Source organism: Pelophylax lessonae (assembly GCF_965119305.1).
Source record: "Pelophylax lessonae genome assembly, chromosome: 4".
NCBI classification, from domain to species: Eukaryota; Metazoa; Chordata; class Amphibia; order Anura; family Ranidae; genus Pelophylax; species Pelophylax lessonae.
Window position 1 is genome coordinate 633,463,059 of NC_138771.1, and position 19,226 is coordinate 633,482,284.

Sequence of the window (19,226 nt, forward strand, 5' to 3'; positions counted from 1 at the left end):
AACGTATAAACGTGAAATATTCCTAAACAATGGGCATCAAATGCGTAAATATTTAATATTCCTGAAAATGGGCATCAAAAACGCAGTAACATGAACTATTACTAACAATGGGCATCAAACATGTAAACATGAAATATTCCGCACAATGGGCATCAGACGCATAAACATGAAATATTCCTAATAATAGGTATCAAGTGCATATACATGAAATATTCCCAACAATGGGCACTAAACGTGTAAACATTTAATATTGCTGAAAATGAGCATTAAACGCATAAAAGTTAAATATTCATGACAATGGGCTGGGCATGAAATGCAGAAACATGAAATATTCCTGACTGATGCCCATTGTCAGTAATATTTCATATTTATGCGTTTGGTGCCCACTATCAAGAAGAAACAATGGGAATCAAAGGCATGAACATGAAATATTCCTAAGAATTTTTCAGGAATAGTGACCAGCGTGCCCCCTTTCAAAGCAGAATGACCAGCATGCCCCCTTTCAATGCAGAATGACCAGCGTGCCGTGCCCTTTTCAATGCAGAATGACCAGTGTGCCATGCCCCCTTTCAAAGCAGAGTGACCAGAGTGCCCCCTTTCTATGCAGAATGACCAGCGTGCCCCCTTTCAATGCAGAATGACCAGCGTGTCCCCTTTCAATGCAGAATGACCTGCGTGCTGTGCCCTTTTCAATGCAGAATGACCATCATGCCCTGCCCCTTTCAATACAGAATGACCAGCGTGCCCCCTTTCAATACAGAATGACCAGCGTGCCCCCTTTCAATGCAGAATAACCAATGTGCCCCCTTTCAATGCAGAATGACCAGCGTGCCCCCTTTCAATGCAGAATGACCAGCTTGCCCCCTTTCAATGCAGAATGACCAGTGTGCTCCCTTTCAATGCAGAGAGACCAGCGTGTCCCCTTTCAATGCAGAATGACCAGCATGCCCCCTTTCAATGCAGAATGACCAGCGTGCCCCCTTTAAATGCAGAATGACCAGCGTGCCCCCTTTCAATGCAGGGATACCAGCGTGCCCCCTTCAATGCAGAATGACCAGGCGTGCCCCTTTCAATGCAGAATGACCAGCGTGCCGTGCCCCCTTCTATGCAGAGAGATCATCGTGCCCCCTTTCAATACAGAGACTTACCTGCAGCGGCGGCTTCTCCTCAGTCCCCCGGCGTCTCCTCGAGTCTTCCTCGGCCAATGGCATGCGTTTGCCTTTCGGCCAATCAGGAAGCGGGTCTCGGACCTGCTTCCTGATTGGCCAGGAGGAGGATCCGTGTGACATTAGCGAATTTTCATTCGCTATTGTCACACAATGGGTGAGCTCGGGGCGCACTGCTCTGCGCCCCGGGTCCACCCTTTTCTGAAGCCTGAGGTGATTTAATAAAAACCCCATTCAACTCCATGCGTCCGGCGCCCCGCATGTAGATTAGGGGGGGCGGCTCCCCTGCGCCCCCAACGCACCAGCCGCCACTGACCTGAGTCTGGATGGATGGCGCCCCAGCCTGGGACTGTTGCTGTTGCTGGCTTGCCGCTCCTCAATCTTGTATGTGTGTCCTCCTCTGCTCTACCGCCCTGACTGGCTCCTCCCTTCACCTGTTTCGCTGTCACACAGTGCAGGCGCCCGCAACTCTTGAACGTCACCCCGCCCGATGTCTGTCACTGGCCTGGCACACCTCCTCCATCACTCACTCAGGAACGCCCTCCTGTCACTGGCCTGGCTGTCCCTGATTGCATTTGCGCCGCCGCGAGGGAGCATTACTTTCACCGCGGCGCGTGGGCGGCTGCGGGATAGAATAAAAATAGCATAATTTTATTTGGGGGGGCACATGGGGGGGCACACTGTAATTTTGGGAGGGGGCGTGGCCCCCCTAGTGATGCCACTGAGGAGGACTCCACCCTACAGACAGGAGGTCTGTGAATGGGAGTCAGGAGGGCTCCCAGTTGGAGACAGCTGCACCCGGGCAAACAGGAGGTCTGGCCCAGGAGTCAGGAGGACTCCACCCTACAGACACGAGGTATGTGTGTGGGAGTCAGGAGGGCTCCCACCTTCCCTAAGAGAGAGAGCCCGCAGTTGGCAGCCAGAGCGTACAGGTCTGCAGGAGGCAGATGTAGTCCTCAACAGCACAGCGTGAAGCTGATCCCAAGGAGAAGCTACAAGGGAGCTTGACCAAAGGGTACTTGTGTTGGTCTGAGGAGCAGACCTAGGGCCTATACGTGAGATCTGAAGCAGCTGTGTGAAAGTAAGTAAGCCAGGAGGCTGAAATAACAATATACAGTAATGGTGGGACCCCCTGCGAGGGAAAATTGCTGTTTTGTGAACTTTATGTTCCTGTAAATTAAAGTGGGCTGCCATGCCCTTAAAAATGCAGTCTGTACTGGCACTACTTCTTCAAAATGCATGCACCATTTGAGTCTAATCGCCCCGGATCGTTACAATTAAAACAACAATTTTCAGACATCAGACAAGACAAATTTTTTGATGACAATGGGGATCCGGGATCCTTTAGCCCTTTATGATATTTTGAACTGGCAGATAAGTTCTACTGGGTTCTTGGAGCAAGTTATAGTAGCAACTTTTCTTTCTTTCTTTCTTTCTTTCTTTCTTTCTTTCTTTCTTTCTTTCTTTCTTTCTTTCTTTCTTTCTTTCTTTCTTTCTTTCTTTCTTTCTTTCATATTCCTTTATGCTACAGACTTCCTATAAAAAGCTCTCCAACATGTATACTGTGCATTTATACAAACTTGTGATAGATATATATATATATATATATATATATATATATATATATATATATATATTCAGCAGCCCTCAAAATTTCCACTCACCTGCTCGCATTTGGCGAGTGGAATTTAGCTGAGGGCTAGTGTGGTGGAGCCGCATCGGAGGGGGGTCATGTGTCGGCGGCAGGCAGGGTTGAATGTTGAAGTAAAAAAATAGAATAAAGGTTGGCTGTTCACCTGAACAGACAACACTTTGGAAGCTGCCAACAAAGCTGGATCCCACCTAGATGGTTACACATAACATGATGGCCTTCATACTGGAGCACTAGCCACCAGTCTCAACTCTCGGTTCCATTCCCACTTCAGGCACTGTGCTAAACCTGCTTCATCACAAACCATGCAAGTTAGCAAACCTGTCTTAAAGAGGAGCTCCAGGTTCCCCCCAAAATATTAAAAGTCAGCAGTTACAAATGCTGTAGCTGCTGACTTTTAATATAAGGACACTTACCTGTGCAGGGATCCAGCGATGTCCTCACCCAAACATATTTTAAACGGCTTTGGGTGCAGGCACCGGCATCACAAGTAAAGCTTTCTACACCGCATGCCCAAGCCGGGCTGCACCTTGTGAATGGTTCCATAGTCTTCTGGGACCTGTGATGTGTCCCAGAAGACTGCTGGGAAGGAGGGGGGAACTTCCGGCTCAGATCGCTGCAGCAATCTCAGCCAGAAGTGGGAGCGGGTACCTGTCACAACCCGGTGTAGCATTGGCCCCTAGAGGACTGCTGAGAATTACACCTTTAGGATTCCCCTGGGTTACCCTTAGCAACTGGCAGCAGACAATCAGCAATTAAAGTCCTTGGCTCAGTCAATAATTAATCCAGGGGATGTTGTTTTTGTGGTTTATTGAGAACTTGGTAGGAGAAAGGATGAGTGGGATAAAGACCGCTGCTTCACTCTGCCACTGAAGTGAAGATACTTTAAATGTTCCTGCTTGAATATTCTCTTCAGGGTTAAACTTGGCACCCCCTTTCTCTCTCACTCTCTGTGTGCTGACACTCGTCCACTGACTCTAGCCTCTGGAGTAGTCCCCTTCCTGAGCAGACCCCTAGGCTAGTTCCTCTGTACTCAAGGACACTGTTTTTCCAGAGTCACTGTTGCCTCCAACTCCATCAGTCAGCTTTTCCTGGACCTCTGGATTCAGCCACACACTCTGGTTCACCAGGCTGACTGCCTGTGACCACCATCCACAGCTACAGAAGAGGAGACAGCCGTCACCCTCCTTCCGGGACTTGGCTTCCCGCCCAAAGAACCCCTGCCTCATGTGCCCTTGGCTTTTATACCCTATCCCATGATGCACCACTCTCTGTGCCAAACCCATGGGATAGTATCAAAGCATGTGTGTTATTGGCTGGGTTTCCTCCACTGTCCAATGTACCTCTTTATTGGATACAGTGGGGACCCTCCCTCAGCCCACATGAATCACACATTGGACACATGGAGCAGGCCTAACTAGCAGATCCAGCTCCCTGATAAGCAGAGAGAACAAATGTTTTGCCTACTGCTTTTCTGTGAAGCAGAGAAAGCCAAAAACGATATCTGTTATTTAGCACCTGACTAGGAGGGTGCCACACAGGTATCCGCTCCCCTCTCCTCCCCCCCCCCCCCAAAGAGTGCCAAATGTGGCAGTGGAGGGGGGGAATGGTGCAAACAAGGGGAACTTCCCCTTTTTGGGTGGAGCTCTGCTTTAAAATTTACCATTAACCTCTCATCTCTTTTAGAACATGTCTCAGAAATATTTTTTCTTTTACTTTTCTCCTTGCTCCTGTAGTGAGAAACAACTTTTATTACTGTTTCCTTTATGCATATTCTATTTCTTTTCATTAAGGTTCCACCATCAAAGTGCAGTTCAAGTTGTTCTCCAGGATTTATGAAGGTGTCTATTCCTGGAAAGCCCGTCTGCTGTTTCCAGTGTGTGTGATGTTCTCAGGGACAAATCTCCAATGAAACAGGTGCTTTTTAAGATTATGTTTAAGTTTCTACACACACGCTGAATTTTTTACAATACTGACTCTAGCTTTCTTCTCTAGATGCTGTGAATTGTCACCCTTGCCCCTGGGATATGTGGCCCAATCTCCAACAAGATGCATGTTTGCCAAGGATCATTGAGTTGCTCTCCTACAGTGAAGCACTTGGCATTAACTTGGCTACTATCGCCATATTCTCCTCTGCGGTCCCCCTTGAAATTTTGGGAGTTTTCATCCATTATAGGACCACACCAATAGTGCGAGCCAACAACTGGTATTTAAGCTGTCTTCTGCTGATATATTTGTGCCTCTGCTTCCTTTGCTCATTGGCGTTTATTGGATACCCACAACTAGATAAGTGCCTTCTCCTTCAGGTTACATTTGGTTTGGCCTTTTCATTGTGTATCTCTTGTGTTCTAGCCAAAACTATTACAGTTGTCATTGCCTTCAAAGCCACAAAACCAGGAAGTCAGTTAAGAAAGTTTACTAGTATAAGAGTATCCTACTCACTCATTGTCCTTTGTTTACTAATCCAAGTATCAATCTGTGTGACTTGACTTTCTTCTTCACCTCCTTTTTCAGTGTTTGACTCTACTCAGTCAAAAGTGATTATTTTGAGCTGCAATGAAGGTTCTCCTACAGCATTCTGGTTCATGTTAGGATATCTTTGTCTCCTAGCCACAATCAGTTTTGTTGTTGCATTCTTGGCTAGAAGATTACCTGACAGCTTCAATGAGGCAAAGTTTATTACCTTTAGCATGTTGGCTTTCCTCTGTGTTTGGATATCCTACATCCCAGCCTCTCTCAGCTCACGAGGGAAATATATTGTAGCCACAGAGATCTTTGCCATTTTATCTTCCAGCTGGGCTCTTGTGGTTTGTATTTTCCTGCCAAAATGTTTCATCATATTGTTTCGACCAGATATGAACTCTAAAGGACTACTGATGAAGAAAAACTGTGGCTGAAAAAATGTAGACATTAGAGATGGGACAAATGAACCCCTGTTCGGTTCGCAGCACAACTCTCAAATGGGGGAAATAAATCGAACCTGAACAGCGTACCCCATTGAAGTCTAAAGAAGCCGAACAAGAAAAATCAAAAGTGCCAATTTTGAGGGGATATGGCCATAAAAGGGGTATGGGGGACATGGATACATTGGACAGTGGATATTGGATATTGGATGGATATTGCCCTGGGGGACATGGATACAAACATTTATTTTAGGAGCAGTAATTTTAATAATGCTTAAAGTCCAACAATAAAAATTAAAAATGTCTTTAAAAATAGTGTCTGGGGGTCCCCTTAGTCTGCCTGTAAAGTGGCGCATCTGTATTGTGTATGTAACAATATATGCTGCAACAAAAGTTACATTCATAAAGAAAAAAAATGAGTCCTATATAAGAAATTTCAAAGAGCAGAGGAGGAATTCGGCGGGCGGCCGTCCAAGACCTTCCAATCTTATCCTGCTGACCAGGAAGTGGAAAATAACTGATATCAAGAGGTATCAATGATCAAAAGGTAATACAAATCTTTTACAGGGGGAACTTAGAAGATCACATCCACCATTTAAAGCTACAGAAAGATTGCATCACGCACGCCATTGTATTCATTTTGCCTACAGTTACACATTAAAGCCCATCTCCGGGCAAAAAAAGTTTGCCCACACTGCATAAGTTAACAAGTTTTTTGTCTAGGGGAGATCCTCCAATCTTCCCAGCTTCATCCCATCACTCCAGTGGTCTTGAATTGTGGACTTTTTCTGACATCATCAAGCCCATAGACCAGGAACAGTCCACCACTGGACCATGGGGGAGCCCGTTTTCCAGTGGAACAAAGGATCGGGTGAGTAAAAGCTTTTTACTTACCCCTAGACAAAATGAGAAATTTGGCCGCATGGGAAATTTTGTTTTTGTTGCCCGGAGTTGGGCTCTAAAGCATTTTATCATACTAACTGTACATTACAGAAGAGTGTGATACATTATTATCAACACAACATCAGGAACTATTGCTACATAATAATTTTTTTTACACACGTTACCCAAATGTCAAAGTGTACTTTCAATCAAATTGGCAGCTATGACAAGGGAAAAGAAAATTAAGCAATGATAGTAATAATATCCTGGGAGATTTTTAATCTTTAAAACAATTTGCATCATATTATCAAACTCCGTCTTATATTCCCTTAAGTCTAATTACCTTCGGTGTATAAAATATCTGTCAGCTACAGTTTGTGGCAGTGCTGTCATGCAAGTGATTTCGTATGTGATATCTGCTTGTAATGAAGTCTTGCCTGATAGCTGTTGGGTGTCACTGGTGCTCTCCACCCTTCTAAAGCCAATTTATCCATCAATCAAAGTAACTATCAGAGTCTTCACACAAGCGACTACCATAAACCACCATTTAAACTTTAAAGCTTCTCTAAGGGCAAGCAACTTGCATCGCATACATGGAAATCAGCTTTGAGACCAACAAAGATCAAAACATCGCAACCTGTCAATTCCTTCTTTTATTATATAGTCAGTTTGGTATTTTTTATACAGAATGTCTCTTGTATAGAACGCCAATATAATAATTAGGGTTTTTTCATACATGTAATATTGGTGGAACTGGGAAGTCTTCTCTTGTATGTTACACTGAAAAAGCATAAAACAACTCCTCTTTTCCAAGGCACAGACAGAATAAAGAAGGTGTTCCCTTGTGTGTAACAGTAATAGAATGAAGAAGGTCTTGTGTTGTGTGCAATACTGATATCTTAAGGCCTCCTTACATGTGCAATTTTAACTAATGAAGGCCTTCTCTAAAATGTAGAGGTTTTTGATGACACTGAAGGTCTACACACAAAAATATTGGGTCAGTAGAAGGATATAGTATCTGGAGCTTCATGGTAGAAAAGAAATATGATGGTCTTCTTCTGTGTATATTACTAGCAGGTTATAGAAGGTATAGCATATTTAATTTTGATAAGGCACTTACATGGCCTACAGGGTGGAAATGTTTTTCAGCTACAATGGCATTACTGGGTTGTGCAGTACCATGAGCCAGCTGTTCTGTAAGTCTTGGATATTTTATGTAGTTTTTATGGATGTGTTGGACTGTCTGGAGCCTATGCATGGTTGTCACTTGCCGATTATTCCTATCAATGGGTACCTGAAGCAGCCAGGGGATCTGTTGATTGGAGGAACTTTCCCTGTTCATGTGGACAGCAGCTACACTAAAAACACATTTACCAGCAAGCCTGAGGAACTTAAATGCAAACTGTAAGTCTATGTAACTTTTATAGCTAAGAAAATAATTGCTGTGTGAAACAAAAAAAAAAAAAATTACAATAAATATGAAGCCACCAGTGAGATAAGTCTCTCCTTTTAGCTTAGTATATCTGCTTATAATTGACCAAGTGCATTTATAGCATCCTGGTAGCATAGCTCAGGTGGGCTTGTACTATGATCCAAACATACCTGAGCTCATTCCTAGAAGCAACATAAGAAAATCCACCTCATTTTTACCTTATCATGCATACCTTTAGTTTTAAAGGGTTAGCTCACCATTAAAATAACATTTAAAGTAGAGCCCACAGTGATCCACACCATTCTACATATAAGCCAGAATCCATTTCTTCCCAATACTGCACATGTTCAGATTTGTGGATGAGGGGAAGTGCTTATTTCATCCTCCTTCCTGTGATGATGGAGCTCAACATAACGTCCTGTGATGATGATGTGCTCAACATAACGTCTATCCTAGCTTATACGAAGGATGGCTAAAATCGCTCTGGATGCAAAATTTTAGTGAGTATTTGTGGAGGGTACACTCGGCCTATAGGTATGTAATATAAACAAAGTTCAACTTTACTGCTCTGCACCTTGATTTGCAACCTACTGGGGACATTTGATTGTGTTGTAAATTTTATTTTGAAGGTGAACTACCCTTTGAAAACAATTAGTTATTGTAAAACATTTATTATGTAAGTGCTTTAAGGACTGTAAGGACTTATTTTCCCAGCCATATAAAATTTTATGCATCCTATAAAATAAATAATCTGTTAGCAAAAACTCTCATTGTCCCACTTGTTGTATATGATAGTTACATGTTCAGAAATGGTAAACCCTGGATGTGCATAGGTTTGTAGGAAGCTGGACATTGACTAACTAACTTGTTTTTTTTTTTTTTTTTGTATGCTTTATGAAATACAAAGTATATGAAGAGTATAATTATTCGTATTTGTTTTACTAGCCTTGAATTTGACAATTACCAGAGAATGCAAGCCATGATATACACCATAAAGGAGATTAACAAAGATCCAAACCTTCTTCCCAATCTCACCTTGGGCTACCAGATCTTCGACACTTGTACTGTACTCAGACGGGCAGTAGAAGGAACTCTGTGGATGTTGTCTGGAGGGAAAGAAAGCATTCCAAATTATCGGTGTGAACAAACAGGCACTTTTGCTGGTATTGTTGGTGACTCTGCATCTACACGCTCCATTCTAATGGCACACATTTTAGGTCTTTATAGATATCCACAGGTACAAAATAATACTTTGCTTAAAGCTGAACTTTGGGCAGATATAAAAGATACACCTTAATGCCACTATATATTCATTTTTACATCATTAAATGTATTCTCCTAATGCAAGCAATGTACTGCCTGACTTTGACCGGATAGTACCCTCACTTTCAAGTCTCAGTGACGATGGCTACTAGGACACATAGAAAAAGTAAATCTCTCATGCGGTAACAAAGACAGCAAGAAGAAAATAAAACAAATTTGATCCCCTCAACTTTTTTGGTCGACCATGGCTAGGCCTGTTCTGAGTGGAACTTGTCTTGTTAAACAACTATATAGTCTTGGCCACTGTGCTGCAGCTCAGTTTCAGGGTTTTGGCAATTTTCTTATAGCCTAGGCCATCTTTATGTAGAGCAACCATTCTTGTTTCAGATCCTCAGCGTTCTTTACCATGAGGTGCCATGTTGAACTTCCAGTGACCAGTATGAGGGAGTAAGAGGGATAACACCAAATTTACCATATCTGCTCCCCATTCAGACCTGAGACCTTGTAACAGTAATGAGTCACATGACACCAGGGAGTGATAATGGCTAATTGGGCCCAATTTGGACATTTTAACTTAAGGGTGTACTCACTTTTGTTGCCAGCAGTTTAGACATTAATGGCTGTGTATTGAGTTATTTTGAGGGGACAGCATATTTACACTGTTATACAAGCTGTACGCTCACTACGTTACATTGTAGCAAAGTGTAATTTCTTCAGTGTTTTCACATGAAAAGATAAAATAAAATATTTTCAAAAATGTGAGGGGTATACTTACTTTTGTGAGATACTGTAGGTGGAACCAAACTACCATGGACTAACGTTTCCTTGTTTCTCCAGTATGTCTTATAGTATTCCTGTTATTTATTTAAATCCACAGATAAGCTACTCCTCAACCAGCCCAACTCTCAGCAACAGAAAAATATTTCCTTCTTTCTTTCGCACCGTACCTAGTGATGTATTTCAGTCCCGAGGTCTTGCTAACTTAATCCTGTATTTTGGTTGGTCATGGGTTGGCTTTCTAGCAAGTGATAATGACTATGGTCAAGTAAGTCTCCAGGCAGTAAAGCAGGAATTAATCAATGCTGGTGCATGTGTAGCTTTCATAGAAACAATTATGACAAGCCAGGCCAACAGGAATGTCCCACACATTGTCAATGTTATCAAGGAGTCAACAGCCAAAGTTGTGGCAGTGTTGTCCAACAAACCAGAATTTTTACCAGTTGTAGAAGAGTTGGCAAGACAGAATGTGACTGATAAAATCTGGATAGCCAGTGAAGCATGGTCAACCTCTCATCTTCTTTCTACAGAAAAGTATCAGCAAGTCTTTATGGGCACTCTTGGGTTTGCTGTCCATGCAGGGCAGTTGCCAGGATTTATGGAGTATCTGAACAGCTTACACCCATCAAAAGCTCCAAATGATTCTTTCATAATAGAGTTCTGGGAGCAAATGTTTTCCTGCAGATGGATTAACCCCCTGAATTCAGATGATAGGACAAGTAACAAAACAGTACACGACTGCACTGGAGAAGAAAGTCTGGGGAAGTCAATGCTGAAAGTTGATTTCGGAATAACCTTCATGGTCTACACTTCAGTTTATGCATTTGCATGGGCCTTACACAATCTGCTTCACTGCCAGCCAGGAAGAGGCCCATTTCATAATGGATGTGCAAACATTTTGTCATTTGACCCTTGGCAAGTACGTTATTCGTATTTTTCCCAAAGTCAATTGATTATATGTTTTATTTGTTTTTCTTTAAATCCCTTTCTTCCTAATGTTGTTTTCCAGCTTCTCCATTATATTAAAACAACAAGGTTTCAGACTTCAGACAAGACAAACATATTTTTTGATGACGGTGAGGAACCTCCAGCCCTTTATGATATTGTGAACTGGCAGATAAGTTCAACTGGGTCCTTGAAGCAAGTTATAGTAGGAAGATATGACTCCAGCTCCACAGATGGGAACACTCTGAGTCTAGACCATGCTGGCATTGTATGGGTTAATAACAAAAAAATGGTACGATGCACCAGATGAAAAAAAAAAAAACTCATGTTATGTAGATGTATCTTCTTTAGGAAGCTTACCATTTATTGTTTCCCTGTCTATATAGTTTACAAAATACAAAGAACCATAGATATCTATCCCTGCCCGTGTGGGAACTTGCTTTCACCACCACAGTCATACAAACATTTACAGACAAGTTGGTCAAATACCATCTAGAGGGAAAATGGCTCTGTGTCAGTTTTATTTTAGTGATTTTATTTAAAGCAGGTTCACACTGGGAAGAACCTTCTTCCCAGTTTAAGTTCCAGAGCGCTCTGGAGCAGGTTTTCATCAAGGATGTTTCTGTACATTGCTGCATTCATCTTTCTCTTGATCCTGACTAATCTCCTAGTTCCTGCCGCTGAAAAACATCCCCAAAGCATGATGCTGCCACCACCATGCTTTACTGTAGGGAAGGTATTGGTCAGGTGATTAGCAGTGCCAGGTTTCCTTCAGACATGACGCTTGCCATTCAGGCCAAAGAGTTTAATCTTTGTTTCATCAGGCCAGGGAATTTTGTTTCTCATGGTCTGAAAATCCTTCAGGTGCTTTTTGGCAAGCTCCAGGCAGGCTGTCATGTGCCTTCAACTGAGGAGGTGCATCAGTATGGCCACTCTACCATACAGGCCTGATTGGTGGAGTGCTGCAGAGATGGTTGTTCTTCTGGAAGGGTCTCCTCTCTCCACAGAGAAATGCTGGAGCTCTGTCAGAGTGAACATCGGGTTCTTGGTCACCTCCCATACTAAGGCCCTTCTCCCCTGATCACTCAGTTTTGTTGGGCGGCCCACTCTAGAAAGAGTCCTGGTGGTTTCAAACGTCTTCCATTTATGGATGATGGAAGCCTGAACAATATTTTGGCTTAGAGCCGACGCCGAACGGAAAAAGGGGAAATCCTTTCTTCCAGTGACCTGGAAGGTAGTGAATACAGGTGCCAGTCTCTCCAGCTGGGGAGCGTTTCTGGAGGAAGCCACTGTCCAGGGGAAATGGTTTTGGGTAGAGAGTCGTCTCCCCATCAACATTTTGGAAATTCATGCAGTCAGTCGGGCTCTGAAATTCTTGACACCCAGACTTCGAAGTCACCCTGTTAGGGGACAATCTGACAATGCCCTGGTCGTGGCTTATGTCAACCATCAAGGAGGCACAAGGTGTCTATCAGCCCAGAAAGAGATGGATATGCCTGACAGCTGTGTTCATTCCAGGAATAGAGAACTGGCAGGCATATTTCTTGAGCAGTCAACAGATGTTTCCGAGGGGAATGGTCTTTACATCCCGATATTTTTCAAAGGATCCGTCTACGCTGGGGGGTCCGAGACGTAGATCTGTTGGCATCCAGGTTCAACAAAAAATTGGAGATCCACTCGCAGTCAGAGTGGATGCTTTGGTGACTCCTTGGGAGAAGTATTCCCTGATCTATGCCTTTCCTCCGGTACAGCTGATATCGCGTTTGTTGCGCAGGAGCCAGCTGGAGGAGACACCAGTAATTCTGGTAGCTCCAGCATAGCCGAGGAGGATTAGGTATGCACAAATCCAGAGGTTGGCAGTGACAAGGACCTGGGTTCTTCCACTGCACCCCGACTTGCTCTCTCAAGATCCGATATTTTACCCTGCTGTACAGTCTCTAAATTTGTTGGCTTGGCTATTGAAGCCATAATCTTGAAGGAGGGGGGTGTATCTGGCCCCGCAGTTCATACACTGATAAACGCCAGAAAGCCAGTCTCTAGAAATATTTATTACAGGGTCTGGAAATCCTACATTGCCTGGTGTGAAGCCAGGAAATGGCATCCCCGCACATATATTATCGGGAGAATTCTATCCTTCCTGTATGCAGGGGTAGATATGAAATCAGCCCTGAGCACAATTAAAGGGCAGATTTCAGCTTTATCGTTTTTTCCAGGAACCGTTCGCTTCCCATTTATTGGTTCACACCTTCATCCGGGGAATATTGCATTTGCTTCCACCAGTAAAGCCACCTTTGTGTCCTTGGCACTTAAATTTGGTGTTGGCAGTTTTGCAAAAAACAGCCTTTTGAACCTCTGGGGCAGGTTCACCTGGTTCTTTTGACCAAGAAACTGGTCTTTTTGATTGCGATAACTTCGGGCTAGAAGGGTATCGGAACTAGCAGCTCTTTCTTGTAAAGAGCCATTCTTGATATTTTATCAAGATAGGGTGATTTTACGTCCTTACCAATATTTTTTGCCCTAGGTAGTGTCCACCTTTCATTTTAATCAGGACATTATACTACCTTCTTTTTTTGCAGATCCTCACTCAGAGGAGGAAAAGTTATTGCATTCTTTTGATGTAATGCGTGCACTTAAGTTTTATTTACAGGAAACAGCTCAGATTCATAAGACGGAGAGCTTGTTTTTGCTGACAGAAGGCCCCAGAAAGGGATTGGCATTATCTAAATCTACGATTTCTTGTTGGATTCGCCAGGTTATTACCCAGGCGTACGGTTTAGTAGGAAAGGTCCCACCTTTTCCTGTAAAGGCACGTTCTACCAGAAGAGTAGGTACCTCTTGGGCACATCGCCATCAAGCCTTTATGGCTCAGATTTACAAGGCCACGACCTGGTCGTCGGTGCATACGTTCACTCGTTTCTATCAAGCGGATGTTGGGACCCAGGAGGAGTCTCCTTTTGGCCGCAGTGTGCTGCAGGCGGCGGTGTAATCGCTCTGTTAAGGGCCAGATGGTGGTATCTTTTGGTGTCCCCCTCCCCTCAGATGCATTGCTTTGGGACATCCCATATGTTATGATTTATGGCTCTGTGTATAATGTACGAAAAGAAAAATGGATTTTTAATTCTTACTTACCTGTAATATCCATTTCTTGAAGTACATCACGGGACACAGAGGTCCCTCCCCTCTTCTATGGGGTCTTTTATTGCTTTCTACATAACTTCCTCTGCGGGAGGGGTTATATAGGGGGTCATCAATTCTGATTGGTTGCCAGTGTCCTTCACCTATAGGTGGCTATATAACCCATATGTTATGATTTATGGCTCTGTGTCCCGTGATGTACTTCATGAAATTGATTTTACAGGTAAGTATGAATTAAAAATCTATTTTTTTGTGGTAATCACTCTGCTTATCATTAACCTCCAGGAAACCCATGCAGGCAAAGGGAGAACATAAAGATGGTGTCCAAAGTAGGGACTGAGAACAGAACCCTTTTGTGACAGGACACATATGCAGCCCAGTTAACCACCATTGTGCCCCAACAAAACAAGGCTCTAGAAAAAAAATCCTTTGCTGGAACCACGTATTATTAGAAGTAGAACCTCTACCATTTTTTTATATTACTATATTAAAAAAGAATAGCGCAACCTTGCAAAAGAAATGACTATCAAATATGGAGACCATCCATAAATAAAAATGGGGATTTAGTTCCACCATATGGCCATATCGTGCTCAATCCCACCACTGCGTCAAAGTACCCCATTATCGGTGGGTCCTACACTATCCATAAAAAAGGGGTGAATCCAGCCTCTCTTACCCTTGGAGACAACGCTCCTTGCTGGGAAGGTGTGCTAATGCACTGCAGGGGACTCCTCCTATATCTACTTGATAGAGGACACCAATAGAATACAGGTGTGTGTGGGGGATGGGATGCTCAACCTCATAAGTCTGGTCAGACCGAATACATAATAAACAAGCAAAAAATTGGGGGAGCAGACCCTGAACATGTATATCTAAAGCCGGTGCAGCTATGGACCAAGCAACATGTATATTAAAAAAGAATAGCGCAACCTTGCAAAAGAAATGACTATCAAATATGGAGACCATCCATAAATAAAAATGGGGATTTAGTTCCACCATATGGCCATATCGTGCTCAAGCCCACCACTGCGTCAAAGTACCCCATTATCGGTGGGTCCTACACTATCCATAAAAAAGGGGTGAATCCAGCCTCTCTTACCCTTGGAGACAACGCTCCTTGCTGGGAAGGTGTGCTAATGCACTGCAGGGGACTCCTCCTATATCTACTTGATAGAGGACACCAATAGAATACAGGTGTGTGTGGGGGACACCTGTATTCTATTGGTGTCCTCTATCAAGTAGATATAGGAGGAGTCCCCTGCAGTGCATTAGCACACCTTCCCAGCAAGGAGCGTTGTCTCCAAGGGTAAGAGAGGCTGGATTCACCCCTTTTTTATGGATAGTGTAGGACCCACCGATAATGGGGTACTTTGACGCAGTGGTGGGCTTGAGCACGATATGGCCATATGGTGGAACTAAATCCCCATTTTTATTTATGGATGGTCTCCATATTTGATAGTCATTTCTTTTGCAAGGTTGCGCTATTCTTTTTTAATATACATGTTGCTTGATCCATGGCTGCACCGGCTTTAGATATACATGTTCAGGGTCTGCTCCCCCAATTTTTTGCTTGTTTTTTATATTACTGTCTGTGTTTTATTGGGGAGATATAACCTCACTTATGCCATAGTATGGTCCAAAAGAACATCACTCCAAAAGCCATTATTCCCCTCAGCTGTGGGTACACTGGATGCCAGCCATGGGAGCTGACTCTTATTTCATGTAGGCGGCATACAGGAAACAGAGAAGTGCACACCTATGACATCTGCTGGAAACCTCTGTGCCAAAAACTGACGTGCTTTTAGACATCCTTTCCATGTCTATGTCTACAGTCCTTATGGTCTTGTTAGTTTAGGGCAGAGAATGTGTCATTGTGTAATTGATATTATAGTATGGTTGCCTTAATTATTATAATAACAAAATAATAAGTGTGTCTATCTTCTGCCAGCAAAGAACACTGTTGGCACAATTAGCGACATGTGAAGGCACTAGCTGTTGCCTAGACCGCTCAGTACATTCATATAGGGATGCATGCATGGGGGTCTTGAATATCCTGGTATAGAAAAATGTCACTGAAGACACACAACACAAGCAATTTTCCAGCACTATTCCTTCAGAGTACTACCCATATGGCAATCAAATGACCATGTACTTCTTAGAGTATCAGCCTTATAGCTTGTATGAATAGCAAATGACACTTCCTGTGAGGTCTATGGGACAGGTAGTGAAAGGAAATTTTCTGAACAAAGAGAAAGATAGCACCAGATCTCCTGGCCCCTCCCTCCTGCTGAGTGCCTCCACAGCAAGCAGCATGCTATAGGGGCACCTAAGCCGAGCCGCAGCAATGGCTTGGCCCCATCCTGCCCCCTCTCTCCTCAGTGGCACACTGACTTTGATTGACAGCATCAGGAGCCAATGACTCCACACTGCTGTCTCAGCCAATGGGGAAGGAGAGTACTGGACAGCTAAGTCTCTCATGCCTCAACCTCAAGCCTTTACAACCACTTTAGGTGAACCTGTTTCTATGCCCTGTATTGGCAAAATATAGGTTTACCTAAACAATAAATAAAATAAAGTTTGGCTATTCACCTGAACAGACAACACTTTGGAAGCTGCCAACAAAGCTGGATCCAACATGGATGGCTACACATAAAACTCTGGCCTTCATATTGGAACACTAGCCACCAGTCTAAACTCTACACTGTTCATTGGTCATCCTTTCTTACTAAAATGGCCACCTAACCTTAGTAAGTTAGCCCAAGGTGCATGAAAGTTAGAAACCTTTGGCCTTTTCAACCACTTTAATTATGTTGCATGGCAGGGTATAGCCACATGTTAGAAGTCAGATTCTGCTGAATTTTTTTAGGATCTGTTTTCTGATTCCTTGCATATTCTATTTATTTTCATAAGGTTCCAACATCAAAGTGCAGTTCTAGCTGTTCTCCAGGATTTATGAAGGTGACCATTCCTGGAAAACCCATCTGCTGTTTCCAGTGTGTACCTTGTCCTCAGGGACAAATCTCCAATGAAACAGGTGCTTTATAAGATTATGTTTGATAATGTAGGTTTCTACAAACAAACTGCTTTTTGCAATACTGACACTAGCTTTCTTCTATAGATGCTGTGAATTGCCTCCCTTGCCCCTGGGATATGTGGCCCAATTTTCAACAAGATGCATGTTTGCCAAGGCCCATTGAGTTCCTCTCCTACAGTGAAGCACTTGGCATTAACTTGGCTACCATTGCCATATTGTCTTCTGTTGTCCCACTTGGAATTTTGGGATTGTTCATCCATTATAGGACCACACCAATAGTGCGAGCCAACAACTGGTCTTTAAGCTGTCTTCTACTCATATCTTTGTGTCTCTGCTTCCTTTGCTCATTGGCGTTTATTGGATACCCGCAACTAGATAAGTGCCTTTTCCGCCAGGTTACATTTGGTTTGGTCTTTTCATTGTGTATCTCTTGTGTTCTAGCCAAAACTATTACAGTTGTCATTGCCTTCAAAGCCACCAAGCCAGGAAGTCAGTTAAGAAAGTTTACTGGTATAAGAGTATCCTACTCACTCATTACCCTTTGTTTACTAATCCAAGTATCAATCTGTGTGACTTGGCTTTCTTCTTCACCTCCTTTTCCAGAGTTTGACTCTAACACTCAGTCAAAGGTGATTATTTTGAGCTGCAATGAAGGTTCTCCTACAGCATTCTGGTTCATGTTAGGATATCTTGGTCTCCTAGCCACCATCAGCCTTATTGTTGCATTCTTTGCTAGACGATTACCTGACAGCTTCAATGAGGCAAAGTTTATTACCTTTAGCATGTTGGCTTTCCTCAGTGTTTGGATATCCTACATCCCAGCCTCTCTCAGCTCACGAGGGAAATATATTGTAGCCACAGAGATCTTTGCCATCTTATCTTCTAGCTGGGCTCTTGTGGTGTGTATTTTCCTGCCAAAATGTTTCATCATATTGTTTCGACCAGATATGAACTCTAAAGGACTACTGATGAAAAAAAACTGTGGCTGAAAACCAAAAATGTAGACATATGTCTTATGCAGGATTACAGTTATGGAATCATAAAACTGTTTATAATGTTTGGATTTTAGGAAAGTATTTTGTAGATTCAAAACTTTCTCTGTTCTAAAGGAACTGCAGTTTGTTTCACCATGTCCTTTCTCTTACTGATTTCTGAATGGGAAGGTCTGCCTTTATTACAACAATCTGAGCAATCTCTGTGTTGTATAGCCACTTAAGCCCCGGAAGATTTTACCCCCATTCCGACCAGGGGGTATTTTGCGATTCGGCACTGCGTGACTTTAACGGACAATTGCGCGGTCGTGCGACGCTGTACCTAAACGAATTTGGCGTCCTTTTTTTCCCACAAACAGAGCTTTCTTTTGGTGGTATTTGATCACCTGTGCGATTTTTTGATCACGCGCTATAAACAAAAAAAGAGCGTCAATTTTGCAAAAATAGCAATATTTTTCACATTTTTTTATATGAAATTCCCCAAAAAAAAAATTTAAAAATCAAAATTTTTTTACTTTTTCGGCCAATTTGTTTTATGCTACCTATGTTTGGTAAAAAAAAATCGCAAAAAGCGTATTTTGATTGGTTTGCGCAAAAGTTATCGCGTTTACTAACAAAGGGAAAGATTTCTGTCATTTTTGTTGTTTTTTTTTTAACGTGTAATGGCGGCGATCTGCGATTTTTTTTGCGGTACTGCGACATTGGGGCGGACAGATCGGACCCTTGACTGACATTTTTGACACTTTTGGGGTTACCAGTGACATTTCTACAGTAATCAGTGCTATATATATATATATGCACTGTTACTGTAAAAATACACTGGTAGTGAAGGGGTTAACTTTATTTGGGAGGGAGGGGCTGTGTGTATCCCTAGGGGCGTGCTTTCTACTGTGATTGGCTGGGGCTTGAGCTGTATGGACACTGATCAACGGATCTACATACTAGATCCGAGTGATCAGTATCCTAACAGCAAGGAGAATGACAGGTGGCTTGTTTACACAAGCTGCCTGACATTCTCCTTCTCCCCCGCCGATCGCCGAGTGACC

The 19,226-nt window shown here is 43.0% G+C and overlaps 1 protein-coding gene and 1 pseudogene across 2 annotated transcripts in view; both read left to right on the forward strand.

Annotated features, from left to right (window-relative positions):
* Positions 1-5,714, forward strand: part of LOC309554707 (vomeronasal type-2 receptor 26-like) — a 17,791-nt pseudogene extending 12,077 nt beyond the window's left edge. Inside the window, exons 2-3 of the transcript in view lie at positions 4,611-4,734; positions 4,813-5,714. The product of the transcript in view is annotated as a vomeronasal type-2 receptor 26-like (transcript). The remainder of the gene's footprint in view (positions 1-4,610; positions 4,735-4,812) is intronic.
* An 840-nt stretch (positions 5,715-6,554) lies between these two features.
* On the forward strand, positions 6,555-18,177 carry LOC309554708 (extracellular calcium-sensing receptor-like; the record flags this gene model as incomplete). The annotated part of the gene is made up of 7 exons (XM_082256411.1): positions 6,555-6,591; positions 7,823-8,006; positions 8,980-9,271; positions 10,175-10,993; positions 11,084-11,311; positions 17,065-17,188; positions 17,273-18,177. 7 exons carry the CDS (start codon positions 6,555-6,557, stop codon positions 18,175-18,177), a joined length of 2,589 nt encoding a protein of 862 aa, XP_082112537.1.
* Between the last annotated feature and the right edge of the window lie 1,049 nt (positions 18,178-19,226).